This window comes from Odocoileus virginianus, chromosome 12, assembly GCF_023699985.2.
Source record: "Odocoileus virginianus isolate 20LAN1187 ecotype Illinois chromosome 12, Ovbor_1.2, whole genome shotgun sequence".
Taxonomy (NCBI): Eukaryota; Metazoa; Chordata; class Mammalia; order Artiodactyla; family Cervidae; genus Odocoileus; species Odocoileus virginianus.
Genome location: NC_069685.1, coordinates 342,074 through 357,833, shown reverse-complemented (window position 1 = coordinate 357,833; position 15,760 = coordinate 342,074). Strand labels below are relative to the sequence as shown.

Here is a 15,760-nt window from a genome sequence, read left to right as displayed (position 1 = left end):
CAGAAAAATGAATTTAAAGGCTTCCAGCGAGGCATGAGTAAACTACTTTTTTGTCCTAAATACTAAAATTATTCTATGTATTTTTATAACTAAGTATCCACTCTATTTTCTTATATTTCTGAATCAAAAGGCATTTACTAAACATTTATTTGTTCACTATAAACACTGATGAGGCAAATGTGAAAATCATTTGAAGAAATGCAGAACAGTAAAAGCAATTTACTTTCGTCAAAATATGAAAGTGCTAAAAGCTCTTATAAACTGCAAAAAGGCAAACTTAGCCAATATATGCAAATATAAATGCAAAAGCGGGAGGCAGAGCATAAAATTGTACTTGTAGGTCATGTACACATGTATGTACATAACATGATAACAATAATGAAAAACAAAGACGAAGAGTAATTTAAAACAAAACAATAGCATTTTCTTCTACTACAATGCTTAATTTCATAACAATAAAATGTTAATAAGAAAAGAAAATGTGGGACTTCCCTGGTGGCACAGTGGTAAGAATCTGCCTGTCAATGCAGAGGACAAGGGTTTGATCCTTGGTGCGGGAAGATTCCACATGTTATGGAGCAACTAAGCTCATGTGCCACAGTTACTGAGCCCGGCTCCAGAGCCTGCGCGCTGCACCCACTGAGCCTGTGTGCTACCGAAGCCCGCGCGCCTAGAGCCTGTGCTCTGCAACCAGAGAAGCCATCACAATGAGACGCCCCTCACTGCAGTGAAGAGCAGCCCCCTCTCACCACAACCAGAGAAAGCCCTCGTGAAGCAAGGAAGACAGAGTGCAGCCATAAATAAGTAAATATAAAAACAGAAAATGTGGAAAGAAAAGCCCACATCTGTTTGCATTTTATAAACGTCCATGACCAAAACATTTCATACCTGTAAACATGGCATGAAAGTAAGGACTACAGGCAGCCAGCACCACTCTATGAGCAGAAATTTCCATGTCTTCGGCCACAATCGTGACATCACACAGCAAATTCTGACTGTTCATGAGAGAGAGAGAAAAAATTTAAATGATAAAAACAGTAAATGTATTGAACATCCTATGAAAGCTTTTATAGTAAAAGCCCAATTTTCTGAAGACTTAACTAAAAACTGCCATCCTAAATGAGTTCCCAAACGTGAGTCAACTGCATCTTTATGTCTCTTTTCCTTTTGTCAATAATCCCTCCTAGTGCTCGAGTTTCAAGATGGATCTTAAATGGAATTACACTGAACAGCTCAAAACCACTTAATTACATTCAGCTTCAATTATAATTACTCATTGATCCCAATCTTTTATCACATAATTATCTTGGCCTTACTGTCTTATTGGTAAGGTAATTAATATCAGTTAGTCGCTCAGTTGTGTCCAACTTTTCAAGCCAATGGAGTATAACCCACCAGGCTCCTCTGTCCATGAAATTCTTCAGGAAAAAATACTGGAGTGGATAGCCATTCCCTTTTCCAAGGGATCTTCCTGACCCAGGGATCAAACCAAGTCTCCTGCATGGCAGGCAGATACATTATCATCAGAGCCACCACGGTGTAACAGTGGCTCACTAGCTGACGTTCATTAACGAGTAAGATAAAAACAAAGGCAAACCAGTATTAAGTCACACCCTGGGATAGGTCACATGGAGTTTAACGCCACATTGTAGATCAAAGACATGTTTAGTTTTAGTATTCAATTCCAGCAACAACGTATTTTTAAAACAGTACTTGCAGACAAGAGAGATTTGACCAGTCTTCCTATCATTCAGCCAGTTTGTGTCTCCTGAACGTGGCCCTTACCTGTTCCTTCCAAGTGTGCATGCTCACAAGACGCTGAATGACTTTGGATGAGGAGAAGATAGCTACAAATAAAGTCCAGCAATAAAAATAACAGAAATTTGTTTTAGCAGCCCATAGCCAAAGTATACATGGTGAGTTTATATTTCTACTATGTGAAATCAAATTAGGCAATTGACTATAAAATTAAAGTCTTTCAGAATGAAGGTATAAATAAAGTTGCTAATTAGCAAAATCTACATTTATTCATTCATTCACCAAATCTCTAAAGTGCATACAGGGCACCAAGGACAATGTCAGTTTACCACAATAAATAAGACAATGCCCATGATAGAAAGGAATCTACCCTGGAGGCTGGGAAAGAGACAAGCTAACAGATACTCACAAAATGAATTGACAGCTCTTAGGATGGAGGAGCCTGGTAGGCTGAAGTCCATGGGGTTGCGAAGAGTCGGACACGACTGAGCAACTTCACTTTCACTTTTCACTTTCGGGCATTGGAGAAGGACATGGCAACCCACTCCAGTGTTCTTGCATGGAGAATCCCAGGGACAGCGGAGCCTGGTGGGCTGCTGTCTATGGGTCGCACAGAGTCGGACACGACTGAAGCGACTTAGCAGCAGCAGGGCAAGTGTGGGAGGCTGGAGTACACAGCACACAGGCCAAGCCCTAACATACAGGAAAGCTTTGGAAAGAGGATAACTTCTAAGCTCAAGTCTGGAGAAGAACAGGGGTTACACAGGCCTCATACAAAACTCAAATGACACAGAAAAAAAATAGGCACTCATCTCCCAAGTGAAACATCGTAACAATTGGTCCTTCTCAGGACAAAAACTCCTTTGAAAATAAATCACACCCAAATATATCAACACACTCTTTGGTTTTCAGGTATCAAAGGAGTGAATTTCTAAGACTAGAAAACCCTATAGTTTCTGCATATACAGAAGCCTTCCCTAACCATTGGGAAGGCATTCTAAGACCTCCAGTGGATCCCTAAAATCGCAGATAGCACTGGAACCTGTATGTACTATGTTATTTCCCATACATATATACCCATGATAAAGTTTAATTGATAAATTAAGCATAGTAAGAGATTAACAGTAATAATAAAAAAACAATAACTATACTGTAATAAAAGTTATGTGAACGTACTCTCGCTCTCTCAAAATATCTTACTATACAAATTTAATGTGTTTTCCATTTTAACTGAGCAATTATCATGCCCTGTGGCTATAACTTTCACAGTTTGAGGTGTGACAGCAAAATTAGCACAAATTTCTTTTTCGTTTTTCACAATTTCACAGATGGAAGGTTCATTCTTACCACAGACCTTAGCAACAACAGCACATGATGTTTCTTTCTTCTGTTAAGTCAAGAACATTTACACTTTCCACTGAAAGGAAGTACTTTACAGCTTATCTTTGGCATATCTGAATTGCCAGCATCACTTCTCCTGCACTCTGGGACCATTATGAAGTAAAATCAGGGTCACTTGAAGACAAGTACTGCAACAGCACCCCAGTGGCTGAGAACGCTGCCGAGTGACTAACGGCTGAGACACGCTGGACAGAGGGGTGAGTCCCGTCTCAGGCTGGCGAGAGCAGGACAATATCACCCACCACCAGAACAGGGCTCAATTTAAAGTTTATGAAGTTTATTTCTGGAGTCTTCCATTTAATATTTTCAGACTGTAGTTGACCATGATAACTGAAACCTTGGATAAGGGCGGGACTAATGTGTATCTTCTTAAAGTGAGAATGTGCCATTAGGCTCTGAGGTATCTAAAATAATTGGTAGTTTCAGGAAACAAGAATTTACTTTCTACTGGAGGTGGGGGTGGTAGAGAGATTATGCAACATCTGTCCACCTTTCTTCCTCAGGTGCACAGGATGAGCCAGACTCAGAGCTGGTCAGCTGCTTCATCAGATGCTGGCTGCTCAGCATGAGGGGAGGTGAGATAGAAAAACAAGCTGTTTTAAAAATGAAAGGGTTCCTGATCTCTGACTTAAATCAGTCATATTTAACCAAACCTCCTATAACTGATAATATCATTCAACAGACAAGCAAGATGCAACCTAGATAAAACGTCAATAATCTTGAAGAGCAACACAGCTCCGTAACAGGTGGTACCGCCATCAACCGTGTCTCCTTAAGACAACGACGGCTCGAGTCTGAGTTTCTGCAGCAGTGAAGCACAAGGAAAACCTAGCTGCTGGCTCACCACCACGTTCAGAGTCCTGAAAAACAGAACAGACTGCACCTGCTGAGATTTCAAAGCAAGGTAAGAAAGGGTGATGGCCAACTATGGTCAGTGATTTAGAAAGTGCCTTAAACAAGAAAAGGATCCCAGAACAGAGAATTTCACACAGAAACACGAGAGAAGAATGACAGGGAAAAGAGATAAAACAGAGTCACAAGAAGATGTGGCAAGAAGCACATTACTGAGTATTTGTAGAGAAGGGAAGGTAAAGAATCCAGATTTAAGGACTTCTAAGATACTTGGTCACAGGTAAGAGGGAAAAAAAACCAGTAAGTGGAAATAAAATGAAAGAAGATATGAGCAACAGGGAAAAGATAATAGGGATGAAGCAAAGTGGAAACATGAGGATTTTACAGAGAGGAAACAGTAATGGTAGAAGTGAGTTTCTGAACATGTGTGATGAAAACTCAACTATGTGCAGAAAAAGGAAAATATGTATAAGGAAAACATCTTCATTAAAAAATATTTTAAAAATCTGACAAAATAAAACATGAGCTAGATACTCTTGCTGTTATTGCTGCTGTTCAGTCACTAAGCTGTACCCGACTCTTTGTACCCATAGACTGCAGCACACCAGGCTCCTCTGTCCGCCATCATCTCTGGGAGTTTGCTCAAATTCCTGTTCACTGAGTTGGCGATGCTATCTAACCTTCTCATTCTCTGCTGCCCCTTTCCTTTTGCCTTCAACATTTCCCAGCATCAGGGTCTTTTCCAATGAGTCATCTCTTCCCATCAAATGGCTAAAGTACTGAAGCTTCAGCATCAGTCCTTCCAATGAATATTCAGGGTTGATTTCCTTTAGGGTTGACTGGCTTGATCTCCCTGCTGTTCAAGAGACTCTGAAGAGTCTTCTTCAACACAACTCAAAAGCATCAATTCTTTGACATTCAGCTGGCTTTATAGCCCAACTCTCATATCCGTACATGACTATCAAAAAAATAATAGCTTTAATTACATGAACTTTTGTTGGCAAAATAATGTCTGATTTTCAAAAAGCTGTCTAGGTTTGTCACAGCTTTCATTCCAAGGAGCAAACATCTTTTAATTTCATGGCTGCAGTTACCATCCGCAGTGATGTTGGAGCCCAAGAAAATAAAATCTGTCAGTGCTTCCACTTTTTTCTCTTCTGCTTGCCATGAAATGATGGACCTGGATACCATGATCTTAGTTTTTTGAATGCTGAACTTCAAGCCAGCTTTTTCACTCTCCTCTTTTACCTTCATCAAGAGGTTCTTTAGTTTCACTTCACTTTCTGCCTTTAGAGTGGTATCATCTGCCTATCTGAGATTGTTGATATTTCTCCTGGCAATCTTGATTCCAGCTTGTGCTTCTTCCAGTCTGGGATTTCATAGTAATGCATTCTGCATATAAGTTAAATAAGCAGGGTGACAATATACAGTCTTCTCATACTCCTTTCCCAATTTTAAATCAGTCAGTGGTTCCATGTCCGGTTCCAACTGTTACTTTTTGTCCTACATACAGGTTTCTCAGGAGACAGGTAAGTTGGTCTGGTACTCCCATCTCTTTAAGAATGTCGCACAGTTTGTTGTGATCAAAGGCTTTAAGCATACCCAATGAAGCAGAAGCAGATATTTTTCTGGAATTCCCTTGATTTCTCCATGATTCAACAAATGTTGGCAATTTAATCTCTAGTTCCTCTGCCTTTTCTAAACCCAGCTTGTTCATCTGGAATTTCTCATTTCAAGTACTATTGAAGCTTAGCTTGAAGGATTTTGAGCATAACCTTGCTAGCATGTGAAATGAGCACAATTATACAGTAGTTGGAACATTCTTTGCCATTGTCCTTCTTTGTGATTGAAATGAAAACTGAACTTCTCCTTCCAGTCCTGAGGCCACTGCTGAGCTTTCCAAATCTGCTGATATTGAGTATAGCACTTTAACAGTATCAACTCTTGGGATTTTAAATAGCTCAGCTGGAATTCTGTCACCTCCACTAGCTTTATAGTAATGCTTTCTAAGGCCCACCTGACTTCACATTCCAGGAGCCCAGCTCTAGGTGAGTGACCACACCATAGTGGTTACCCATGTCATTAAGACATTTTTTGTATAGTTCTTCTGTGTATTCATCACACAGCCTTCCAGGCATGCTAGCTGACTTCAAAGGAGAACTAGGTATCTATAAGTACTTGTTGAATACACTGTTGAGAAGTGACCACAGGGTTTTTAAACAAAGTAAGTCCGAGTTATTCAAGTTCATATTGAGATATGACTCAGAGCTATATCTGGGCCTCTGAAGTAAAAAAAATGAAAAACTAGTTTAAAGAAAAGGTAACATTTCACTTTTATAAGCTTAAATTATAATTCTTAACTTAAAATTCTGTAACTTAAAAAAAAAAAAAATTCTGTAACTTACCCCTGGTCCTCCTATTTCCACAACCATACCTTACACCAAGTATAACTGGAAGAATACTGAGTTGACTTTTACTTCTAAAACTTCACTTTCATCAGTCAAAGGTTCATAAAAACACCCCACTGTACAGCTGATATTCTGCCTATTAGAAGTAGACAGCCCAAAAGCAGAAAGGTGAAAACAAGAAGTTCTCCCTTCCCAGAAGTCAGGAAACTACTCTCAGCTACCCATTTCTGGCAGCAGGAAGTTGATGCAAGAACAGGAAATAACTAAAGATTTTCAGCTGTACAAGGAACTCTTTATAGAGTTTTTTAAGAATTACATAAAATTGGCAATAGGGGGTAAAAGAAAAGGGAATAACATTTAAAAAAAAAGTTCTAATGAGCCCCAAAGAGAGTTCATTTTTTAAAACACTAGTGGTCAGTGACTTCATTTAAACAATCCCTGTTGTGAACCTGGCAGTCAAGATTCAGCTATTCAAAGCTTATCTTTCCTTCTGAAAACCAGTATCAACTATGAGCCTGCTTATATGCTAGCTACTGAAATGGTACAACACAAAGAACAAAAGCATACTGTCCACAGCCACACAGCTGACCCCCAAAATGGGACAAACAATTGAATGAAGGGTAAAGCTAAATAATCCTTGAACCAGACAAGGGCACCATACAACCTGCAGGGAAACAGGAGAAACACCTAACAGGCTAAGAAAATGTCAGGGAAGCAATGGAACTTAGACTACATTCCATCCATTCCCCTTATATAGTTATGGCTCAAAGAAGTAAAACAACTGGCAAGGCCAAAGACTTTGTCCCACAACTTTGGTCATCTTCCTCAGGGGAAGGTGAGCTAGGTGTGGGCTTCCCTGTAGTTGAGTGAGTCAGACCTTCATCAACAGGAGCCTACACACACGGAAGTGAAAAACCAGGCTACCAATCCCAGAAGGAGCTGGGGGAAAGGTAAGAGGAATAGGCCTATTAAAAGTCAACCTTTATAGACTTTTCAAAGAAAAAAATGTCTCAACATAATAGACTATTTTCCTACTTTTATTTCAATGTCACTTTCAATGTCACTACCACATTCTACATCCCAATAACTATTTTTCCAACCAGACTGACTGAAACAGCAGGGCCAGACCTGCCAGATTATTCCAACTATGTTTTCTCCCCAAAACTAAATGAAAACCTACTGATTGAAACTGATGTCAGAGCAGCACTAGGAAACAAATCAAATATCCAATATTCAGTTTTACTTTCTCTCATCTTTCTCTCTCCAATCCACTCTCCACCCAGCAGCCAGTGTGTTTTGTTCAAAATACAAATCTGATCACGCCAAATCCCTGCTTACAACTCCACAATGGCTTTTCCCATGGCAGCTCCTGATAAAGGCCAAAATGCAGAAAGCTCTAAGAATGCTGGCCTTCATGAACTCACTCAGCCTCCTCTCTTGCCATGATGCCCCACCCATCTGATTCCAGCCACCCATTAGCCCCACAGGAGCCTGGCTCTCTCCGACCACAAGACTTGGATATTGCCATTCCCTATGCCTAATTTCATTTCCTTATTTCTCTTTTCCTTCTGATCACAGCACAATTATTCTTATATTTCCAGGGAATATATCCCTGACCACTGTTATCTATCTTCACAGTCCTCATGGTAGCAGTTACTGCCATTAAAATTTGCAGTAAATTATTTGTATGATTGTTTCATTAATGCCTGCTTCCTACAATCAATCATAAGCCCCATGAAGGCAGCAGCCAGGTTTTGGCTCACCACTGTTATCTCCAACACCCAGCAGATGATATTCATTGAATCATGAACTTAATTAAAGAAGAAGCAAACAAATTATGGAACAAAAGAAAGGATCACCTTTCAAAACATAGCACAGAGATTAAAGGAAAGTTTAAGTCACTCCCTTCTTAGCCCAAGCTTTCAAATATATGTGCTTTCACAAAGGAAATGATGGAAAAATACATACCTTTCACAAAATGCTAGGAAAATAATATCAAGACTGTTCATTCATACTTCAGTCTTCTAATCAAAAAAGCTACTCATTTTTCATTCAACACTTAAAGTCACTCTTTTCACTGCAGTGACTCAAGTATTTGAGAATACTTTAGCAATGGGCAGGTCACTACTGCCTAAAATCACTAACACTACCACCATCATCATTCAAGAGAGAGTTATATTTTTCTCTATCGAAAAACTTTCCCATATTTCATGCAATGGAAACAAGTAAGCAGGGGTAGAAAGACGGATATCAGACAAAACAGACTTTAGAACAAAGTCCTATAATAAAAGACAAAGAATGGCATTATATAATAATAAAGAGATCATTTTAAGAAGAGGATGTAATACTCATTAACATATATATACCTAATACAGGAGCACTTAAATATATAAAGCAAATATTAACAGACACAAAGGGAGATATGATAATAATACAGTAATAGTAGGGGACTTTAACAACCAATTGACATCAGTGGACAGATCATCCAGACCAAAAAATCAACAAGGGAACAGCTGTCTTAAATACCACATTGGACGTAATGGATATCTGAAAGACATTCCATCCAAAACACCAAAATGCACATTCTTTTTAATGCATTTAGAATGTTCTCCAGGATAGATCACATGCTAGGCTACAAAACAAATCTTAAAACTCTGACAAAGATACAAGCCCAACCAAGCAATTTTTCTGACCAGAACAGTGTGACACAAGAAATCAAATACATGGGGAAAGAGGTAGGAAGTATATTCAAGTGGGAGGAGACAAGGGTAAACCTATGGCTGATTCATATTGATGTTTGGCAGAAACCAACACAGTACTATAAAGTAATTAGCCTTCAAATAAAAACAATTTTTTTTAAAAAAAAAAATCAAATACAAAAGAAAAAGTGTGAAAAGCAGAAATACATGGAGACTAAACATGTTACAAAAAAAAAAAAAAACCAATGAGTCAATAAAGAAATCAAAGAGAAGTCAGAAAATACCTCAAGACAAATGAAAATGGAAACACAACTTCCCAAAATCTATAGAAGGCAGAAAAGCAGTTTTAAGAGGGAAGTTTATAGTGATACAAGCCTTACTCAAGAAAACAACCTAATCTACACCTAAAGGAATTAGAAAAAGAATTACAAAGCCCAAAGTCCTAAGGAAAGAAATAGTAAAGATCAGAGAAAATATTGAGTAAAACAGAGACACACACAAACCAATGAAACCAAGAGCTGGTTTTTTGGTTTTTGTTTTTGGTTAAAGAAAAATAAAATTGATAAACTTCAGTCAGGCTCACTACCAAGAGAGAATCCAAATAAAAAATTAAAGAGCAGCCCATTATACAGAGTGAAGTAAGCCAAAAAGATAAAGACCAATACAGTATACTAACACATATATATGGAATCTAGAAAGATGGTAACAATAACCCTATATGCAAAACAGAAAAAGAGACACAGATGTACAGAACAGAATTTTGGACTCTGTGGGAGAAGGCGAGGGTGGGATGTTTCGAGAGAACAGCATCGAAACATGTATATTATCTAGGGTGAAACAGATTACCAGCCCAGGCTGGATGCATGAGACAAGTGCTCGGGCCTGGTGCACTGGGAAGACCCAGAGGAATCGGGTAGAGAGGGAGGTGGGAGGGGGGATTGGGATGGGGAATACATGTAAATCCATGGCTGATTCATGTCAATGTATGACAAAAACCACTACAATACTGTAAAGTAATTAGCCTCCAACTAATGAAAATAAATGAAAAAAAAAATTAAAGAGGAAAAATAACAATTCATACCACAGAGATACCAAAAAAATCTTAAGAGAAATAGTTATATAGTTATGTAGTTAATAGTTATATACTAACAAATTAGATAACCTAGTAGAATGGACAAATTTCTAGAAACATACAACCTTCAAAGACTGAATTAAGAAAAATCAGACAATTTCAACAGTGAAACTGAATCTGTAAAAAAAAAAAAAAAACTTTCAGCAAAAAAAAATTTCAAGACATGATGGCTTCACAGAAGAATTTTACCAAATATATCAAGAAGAAAGAGCTAATACCTATCCTTCTCAAATTATTCCAAAAAACTGAAAAGAATGGAACACTCCCAAATTGATTCTATGAGGACACCATTACCCTGATAACAAAACCAGAAAAAGACACTACAAAAAAAGAAAATTATAAGCTAATATCTCTGATGAATATAGAAGAAAAATATCCTCACAAAGTATTAGCAAATCAAATTCAACAATATAAACAGGATCACATACCATGAATAAGTGGAATTTATTCCATGGGTGCAAAGATGGTTTAATATCCATAAGTCAATGAGATATATCACATTAACAAAAGGAAGGATAAAATTCACATGATCAGCTCAACAGATGCAAAAAAAGTGTATTTGACAAAATTCAACATCTATTCAATATAAAAAAAAAAAAAACCTCAGCAAAATGGGTAAAGAAACATATCTCAACATAATGAAGGCCAATGAAGGCCATAATCCTCAGCCAATGATTAAAGCTGAAAGCTTCTCTAAAATTAGTGACAAGAATGTTCACTCTTACTACTTCTATTTAACATAGTATTGTAAATCCTAGTCACAAAAATTAGAAAAGAAACAGAAATAAAAGGACTCTAAATTGGAAGGCAAGAGGTAAAACTGTTACTACTTGCAGTTGACATGATGCTATACACAGAAAATCCTAACATCTCAACACCAATAAAACATGAAAACTAATAAATGAATTCAGTCAAGTTGCAGGAAAGAAGATACCTCTGTTGCTTTTCTATACACTAATAATGAACTATCAGACAGAGAAAGTAAGAAAATAAACTCATTTAAAATCACACCGGCTCTAGCTGCCATTTGCGTCCCCGCGTGTGTGCGCCTAATCTCAGCTGGTCTGCCCGAAACCGCCTGAGCGCCAACCCTAGTCACCCGCAAGGCCCCATTTCCGCTCCAACAAGATGAAAGAAACTATCATGAACCAGGAGAAACTCGCCAAACTGCAGGCACAAGTGTGCATTGGTGGGAAAGGAACCGCTCACAGAAAGAAGAAGGTGGTTCATAGAATAGCCACAGCAGATGACAAAAAACTTCAGTTCTCTTTAAAGAAGTTAGGGGTAAACAATATCTCGGGTACTGAAGAGGTGAATATGTTCACAAATCAAGGAACAGTGATCCACTTTAACAACCCTAAAGTTCAGGCATCTCTGGCAGCAAACACTTTCACCATTACAGGCCACGCTGAGACAAAGCAACTGACAGAAATGCTGCCCAGCATCCTAAACCAGCTTGGTGCCGACAGTCTGACCAGTTTAAGGAGACTGGCTGAAGCTCTGCCCAGACAGTCCGTGGATGGAAAAGCCCCACGTGCCACTGGAGAGGAGGAGGAGGAGGAAGCTCCAGATCTCGTGGAGAATGTTGACGAGGCTTCCAAGAACGAAGCACACGGAACTGAGTTAACTTCTGAAGAAGATGAATCTTGAAGAAGTTACTGGGAGCTGCTATTTTATATTATGACTGCTTTTTAAAATTTTGTTTATGGATCTGATAAAATCTGGATCTCTAATACTATTAAGCCTAAGCCCCTGGACACTGCAGCTCTTTTCAGTTTTTGCTTATATACAATTCATTCTTTGCAGCTAATGAAGCTGAAGAAGCCTAAGAATAAAGTTTGAGACAAAGATAAATAAAACTCTTTGCCTAGTATATGGTTTTATTTTTTATTTCATTGATACCAATTTATACACAGAAGGCAAAATTGTTTATAAAAAGCTAATTATGGCATGTAATATGACTGATAATGATGAATGGAATCTCATTAAAGATTTAAAATGACAGTATAAGTAAAAATAAATAAATAAATAAAATAAAATCACACCAGTCTGCATTTAATAAGGAAACCAGTCATACTGAATGACTGGTCCTTCCTACCCCAGTATCTCAGCAACAGCCCTGTTTCTAAACAAACATATTCTGAAGTGTGTATCACCGGGGGGGTGCGGGGCACCTGAACTCAAGACAGCACCATACCTCCAGTCCAAATACAGTTGAGGGGGTCCTTTCAAGATGGCAGAAGAGTAACATGAGACCACCTTCCTCCAGACAAGCACCTCAGAAATTCATCTGCATACAAACAACTCCTTCAAAACACCTTCTGAACACCGGCAGAAGGACCCAGACTTTACAGCTCATCTTCACAGAATGAGGCAGAGTGAAAGATAAAAGAAAAAAAGAGACAAAGGAATTTGGGACGAGGACTTGGGCCTTGGGGAGGCAGCATAAAGAAGGAAAGGTTTCCACACACATGCAAACCCCCTCCCAAGGACAAACTAGGAGAACTTTGGAGCCTCAGAGGGGAGTGCAACAGCAAGCGCTTAAAAGGCAAAACAGAATTCAGCACAGAGATCAGTGCTGACCAGCGCTTCCCAGCATGAAACATGTCTACATGGCCACTGGTGAGAGGAGGCTGGGTACTGAGGGTTAGGCTTCAGTGGTCGGGCCCTAAGAAGAGCACTGGAGCGGACTCCTGGGAAGTTACTCTGAGGAGGGAAGTGCAGCAAAGCTGAGAACCCAGGGAAAAGCCTGCACCTGCTGGAGAAGCAAGGGATCACTGTCACAGGGACACAATAGCTCTGCCAGCACAAAGAAAGGAGGACTTGACCTTGGCAAGAGTCATAGATGGGAGAAGCCATGGCTATGAACTGCAACCCCAGAGGCAGAAATGTTGACTAGCCGCCACCAAAGAAGGGAACAAGTACCAGAGGCAGGACTAGCCACGACTTCAATCTGCAATCCCAGAGGAGGAATGCAGGCCACTTGGCCACCACCAAGAGTACCAGGGGCAGTGGAAAACACATCACTGTGGTCCCAAACCACCAAGCTATGAGCAGGCACAGGGCAGTTTCCACACATTCCTGGAAGCCTATGCAGATATGCTCTGCCAGGGGACCCACAACACAGGGCCAGCTGCCCTGAGGGAGCACATGACCTGCCTCAGACTGCAAGCTTCCCCCAGGACTCGGCAACAGCAGGCACAGCTCGCAGACCCCAACTGTGTCTCCTGCACCCCTCCAGCTCCTCCGCCTGAGTAAACACCTGAACCCTAGTAAGTAGCAACTTTCAGCCCCTCTTGTTTGGGCAGCAAACAGACAGGAGGGCAGCCTACAAGCAGAGGTGGGTCCAAAATCAAAGCTGAGCACCAGGGGCTCTGTTATCTAAGAGGAAAGGAATTCCTTCCTGCAGCCACAGGTACAGCAGATTAAATCCCCATGATGAGTTTGAGCCTGTGGACTTTGGGACCAACTGTAGACTTTGGAAGCAACTACAAGCTGCTGTAAGACCAGATCTGACCCCACAGCACCCACAGCAGGTCCAGAGAACTTCCTAGAAACACCGGAGGACTTTCTGAGTCAGCAGATTGGCGGGAACTCGCTGTGTGATGAGGACAATGGAGGACATTCTTCTTACTACTACTCTCTCTGTATATATAAATAATTTTTCTTCTGTCTTTTTCATACTGTTCCATTGTTACTCCTTTTTCACTATTCCTTTAATTTTGGTTTTACTTATTCCTCTTTTAAATGTGTCTATTTTAAAATTATTTTATTTCTATTTTTACAGTACTCTCATCATATTGCATTTTTACCCATGTTTTTGGTTTGGTATTTTTACTAGTCTAATTTTAAGTATTTGTTTTCACTTATGGATTTATGGACTTGACTATTCTCTTTCATTTTTTGGTTCCTGTTTCCATTCTTTTTTTCTCTCTCTCCCCTGTTCTCCTTGTGAGTGTGTGTGTTTATTTAGCTGTTTCTTTGACCATTTCTCACGGGGTTTAGTTCGTCCATTCCTTGTATGACTGTTAACTTCCTTTTATTTTTCTGTTTTTTCTTCTTTCTTTTATTTTTCTTTTTAAGTCCCTTTTTTTCTCCTTCTCTTCTGTGCTGTGCAGCTTGTGGAGTCTTGGTGCTACAGTAAGGCACTGGGCCTGGACCTCTAACATGGGAGACCCAAGTCCAGGCTGTTGGACCACCAGAGAGCTCCCAACCCAGTGGAGTATTAATTGGCAAGCGCTCTCCCAAAGGTTTCCATCTCAACACTAAGACCATGGCCCACCCAACAGCCAGCAAGCTCCAAAGCCAGATGCCTCACACCAAATCATCACCAAAACAGGAACACAACCCTGCCCATCAGCAGACAGGCTGCCCACAGACATCCCCACAGATATCACAACAATGGAAACAGCACTGCCCTTCAGAGAGACAGTATCCAGCTCAAATCACAACAACACAGGCACTAGTTCACTCAACCAGGAAACCTTCACAAAAGCAGAATAAGTGAGGAAGAAGAATGAATAAGTGAGCTGGAAGATAGAATAGTGTAAATAACTGAAGCATAGCAGAATAAAGAAAACCGAATGAAAAGAAAGGAGGACAGCCTCATAAACTTCTAGGACAACATTAAATGCACCAACATTTGAACTAGAGGGATACCAGAAGAGAAAAAAAGAATGAAAAAATATCTGAGGAGATTATAGTCTAAAACTTCCCTAAGGTGGGAAAGGAAAATAGCCACCCACGTCCAGGAAGCTCAGCGAGTCCCGTACAGGATAAACCCAGAGAGAAACACGCCAAGACACACATTAACCAAACTCACAAAAGCTAAACACAAGGAAAAAATATTAAAGCAGAAACATAAAAGCAATAAATAACATATAAGGGGATCCCCATAAGAATAACAGCACATATTTCAACCAAACTCCGCAGGCCAAAATGGAGTGACAGGATATACTTAAAGTGATGAAAGGAAAAAATCTACAACCAAGATAACTGTACCCAATGATGATCTCTCTGATGAACAAATCAGAAGTTTTACAGATACCCAAAAGTTAAGAAAATTCAGCACCACCACACCAGCTTTAAAACAAATGCTAAAGGAACTTCTCTGGAGAGGAAACACAAGAAAAAGAAAAGAATACAAAAACAAACCCAAAACAATAAAGTGAAAGGTAAAAGGATCATATATATCATTACCTTAAATTTAAACGGATTAAATGCTCCAACCAAATGACATACACTGGCTTAATGGAAACAGAAACAAGAACTATATGCTGTCTACAAGAGACCCACTTCAGAGCTAGGGTCACATACAGACTGAGAGTGAGGGACTGAAAAGATTCCATGCAAAAGGAAACAAAAATAAACGTAGCATTAATACTTGCATCAGATAAGAACAGACTTTTAAACAAAGACCATTATAAGAGACAAGGAAGGACACTACATAATCATCAAGGAATCAAGCAAAGAAGAAACAGGAGCACCACAATACATTAAGGAAAATGCTG

General features: G+C 39.5%; 1 protein-coding gene and 1 pseudogene across 3 annotated transcripts in view; one reads left to right on the top strand and one right to left on the bottom strand.

Moving 5' to 3' along the window:
* KLHL2 (kelch like family member 2) overlaps positions 1–15,760 on the bottom strand; it is a 164,592-nt gene that overhangs the window by 129,692 nt on the left and 19,140 nt on the right. For 2 of the 3 annotated variants that reach the window (XM_070474689.1, XM_070474690.1), the window contains one exon: positions 889–995. In XM_070474689.1, coding sequence (XP_070330790.1) covers positions 889–995 — 107 coding nt within the window. Of the gene's footprint in view, positions 1–888; positions 996–1,785; positions 1,833–15,760 lie in introns of those variants that run through there. The other variant, XM_070474691.1, reaches the window with a different exon arrangement.
* On the top strand, positions 11,334–12,273 carry LOC139037725 (transcription factor BTF3 pseudogene; annotated as a pseudogene).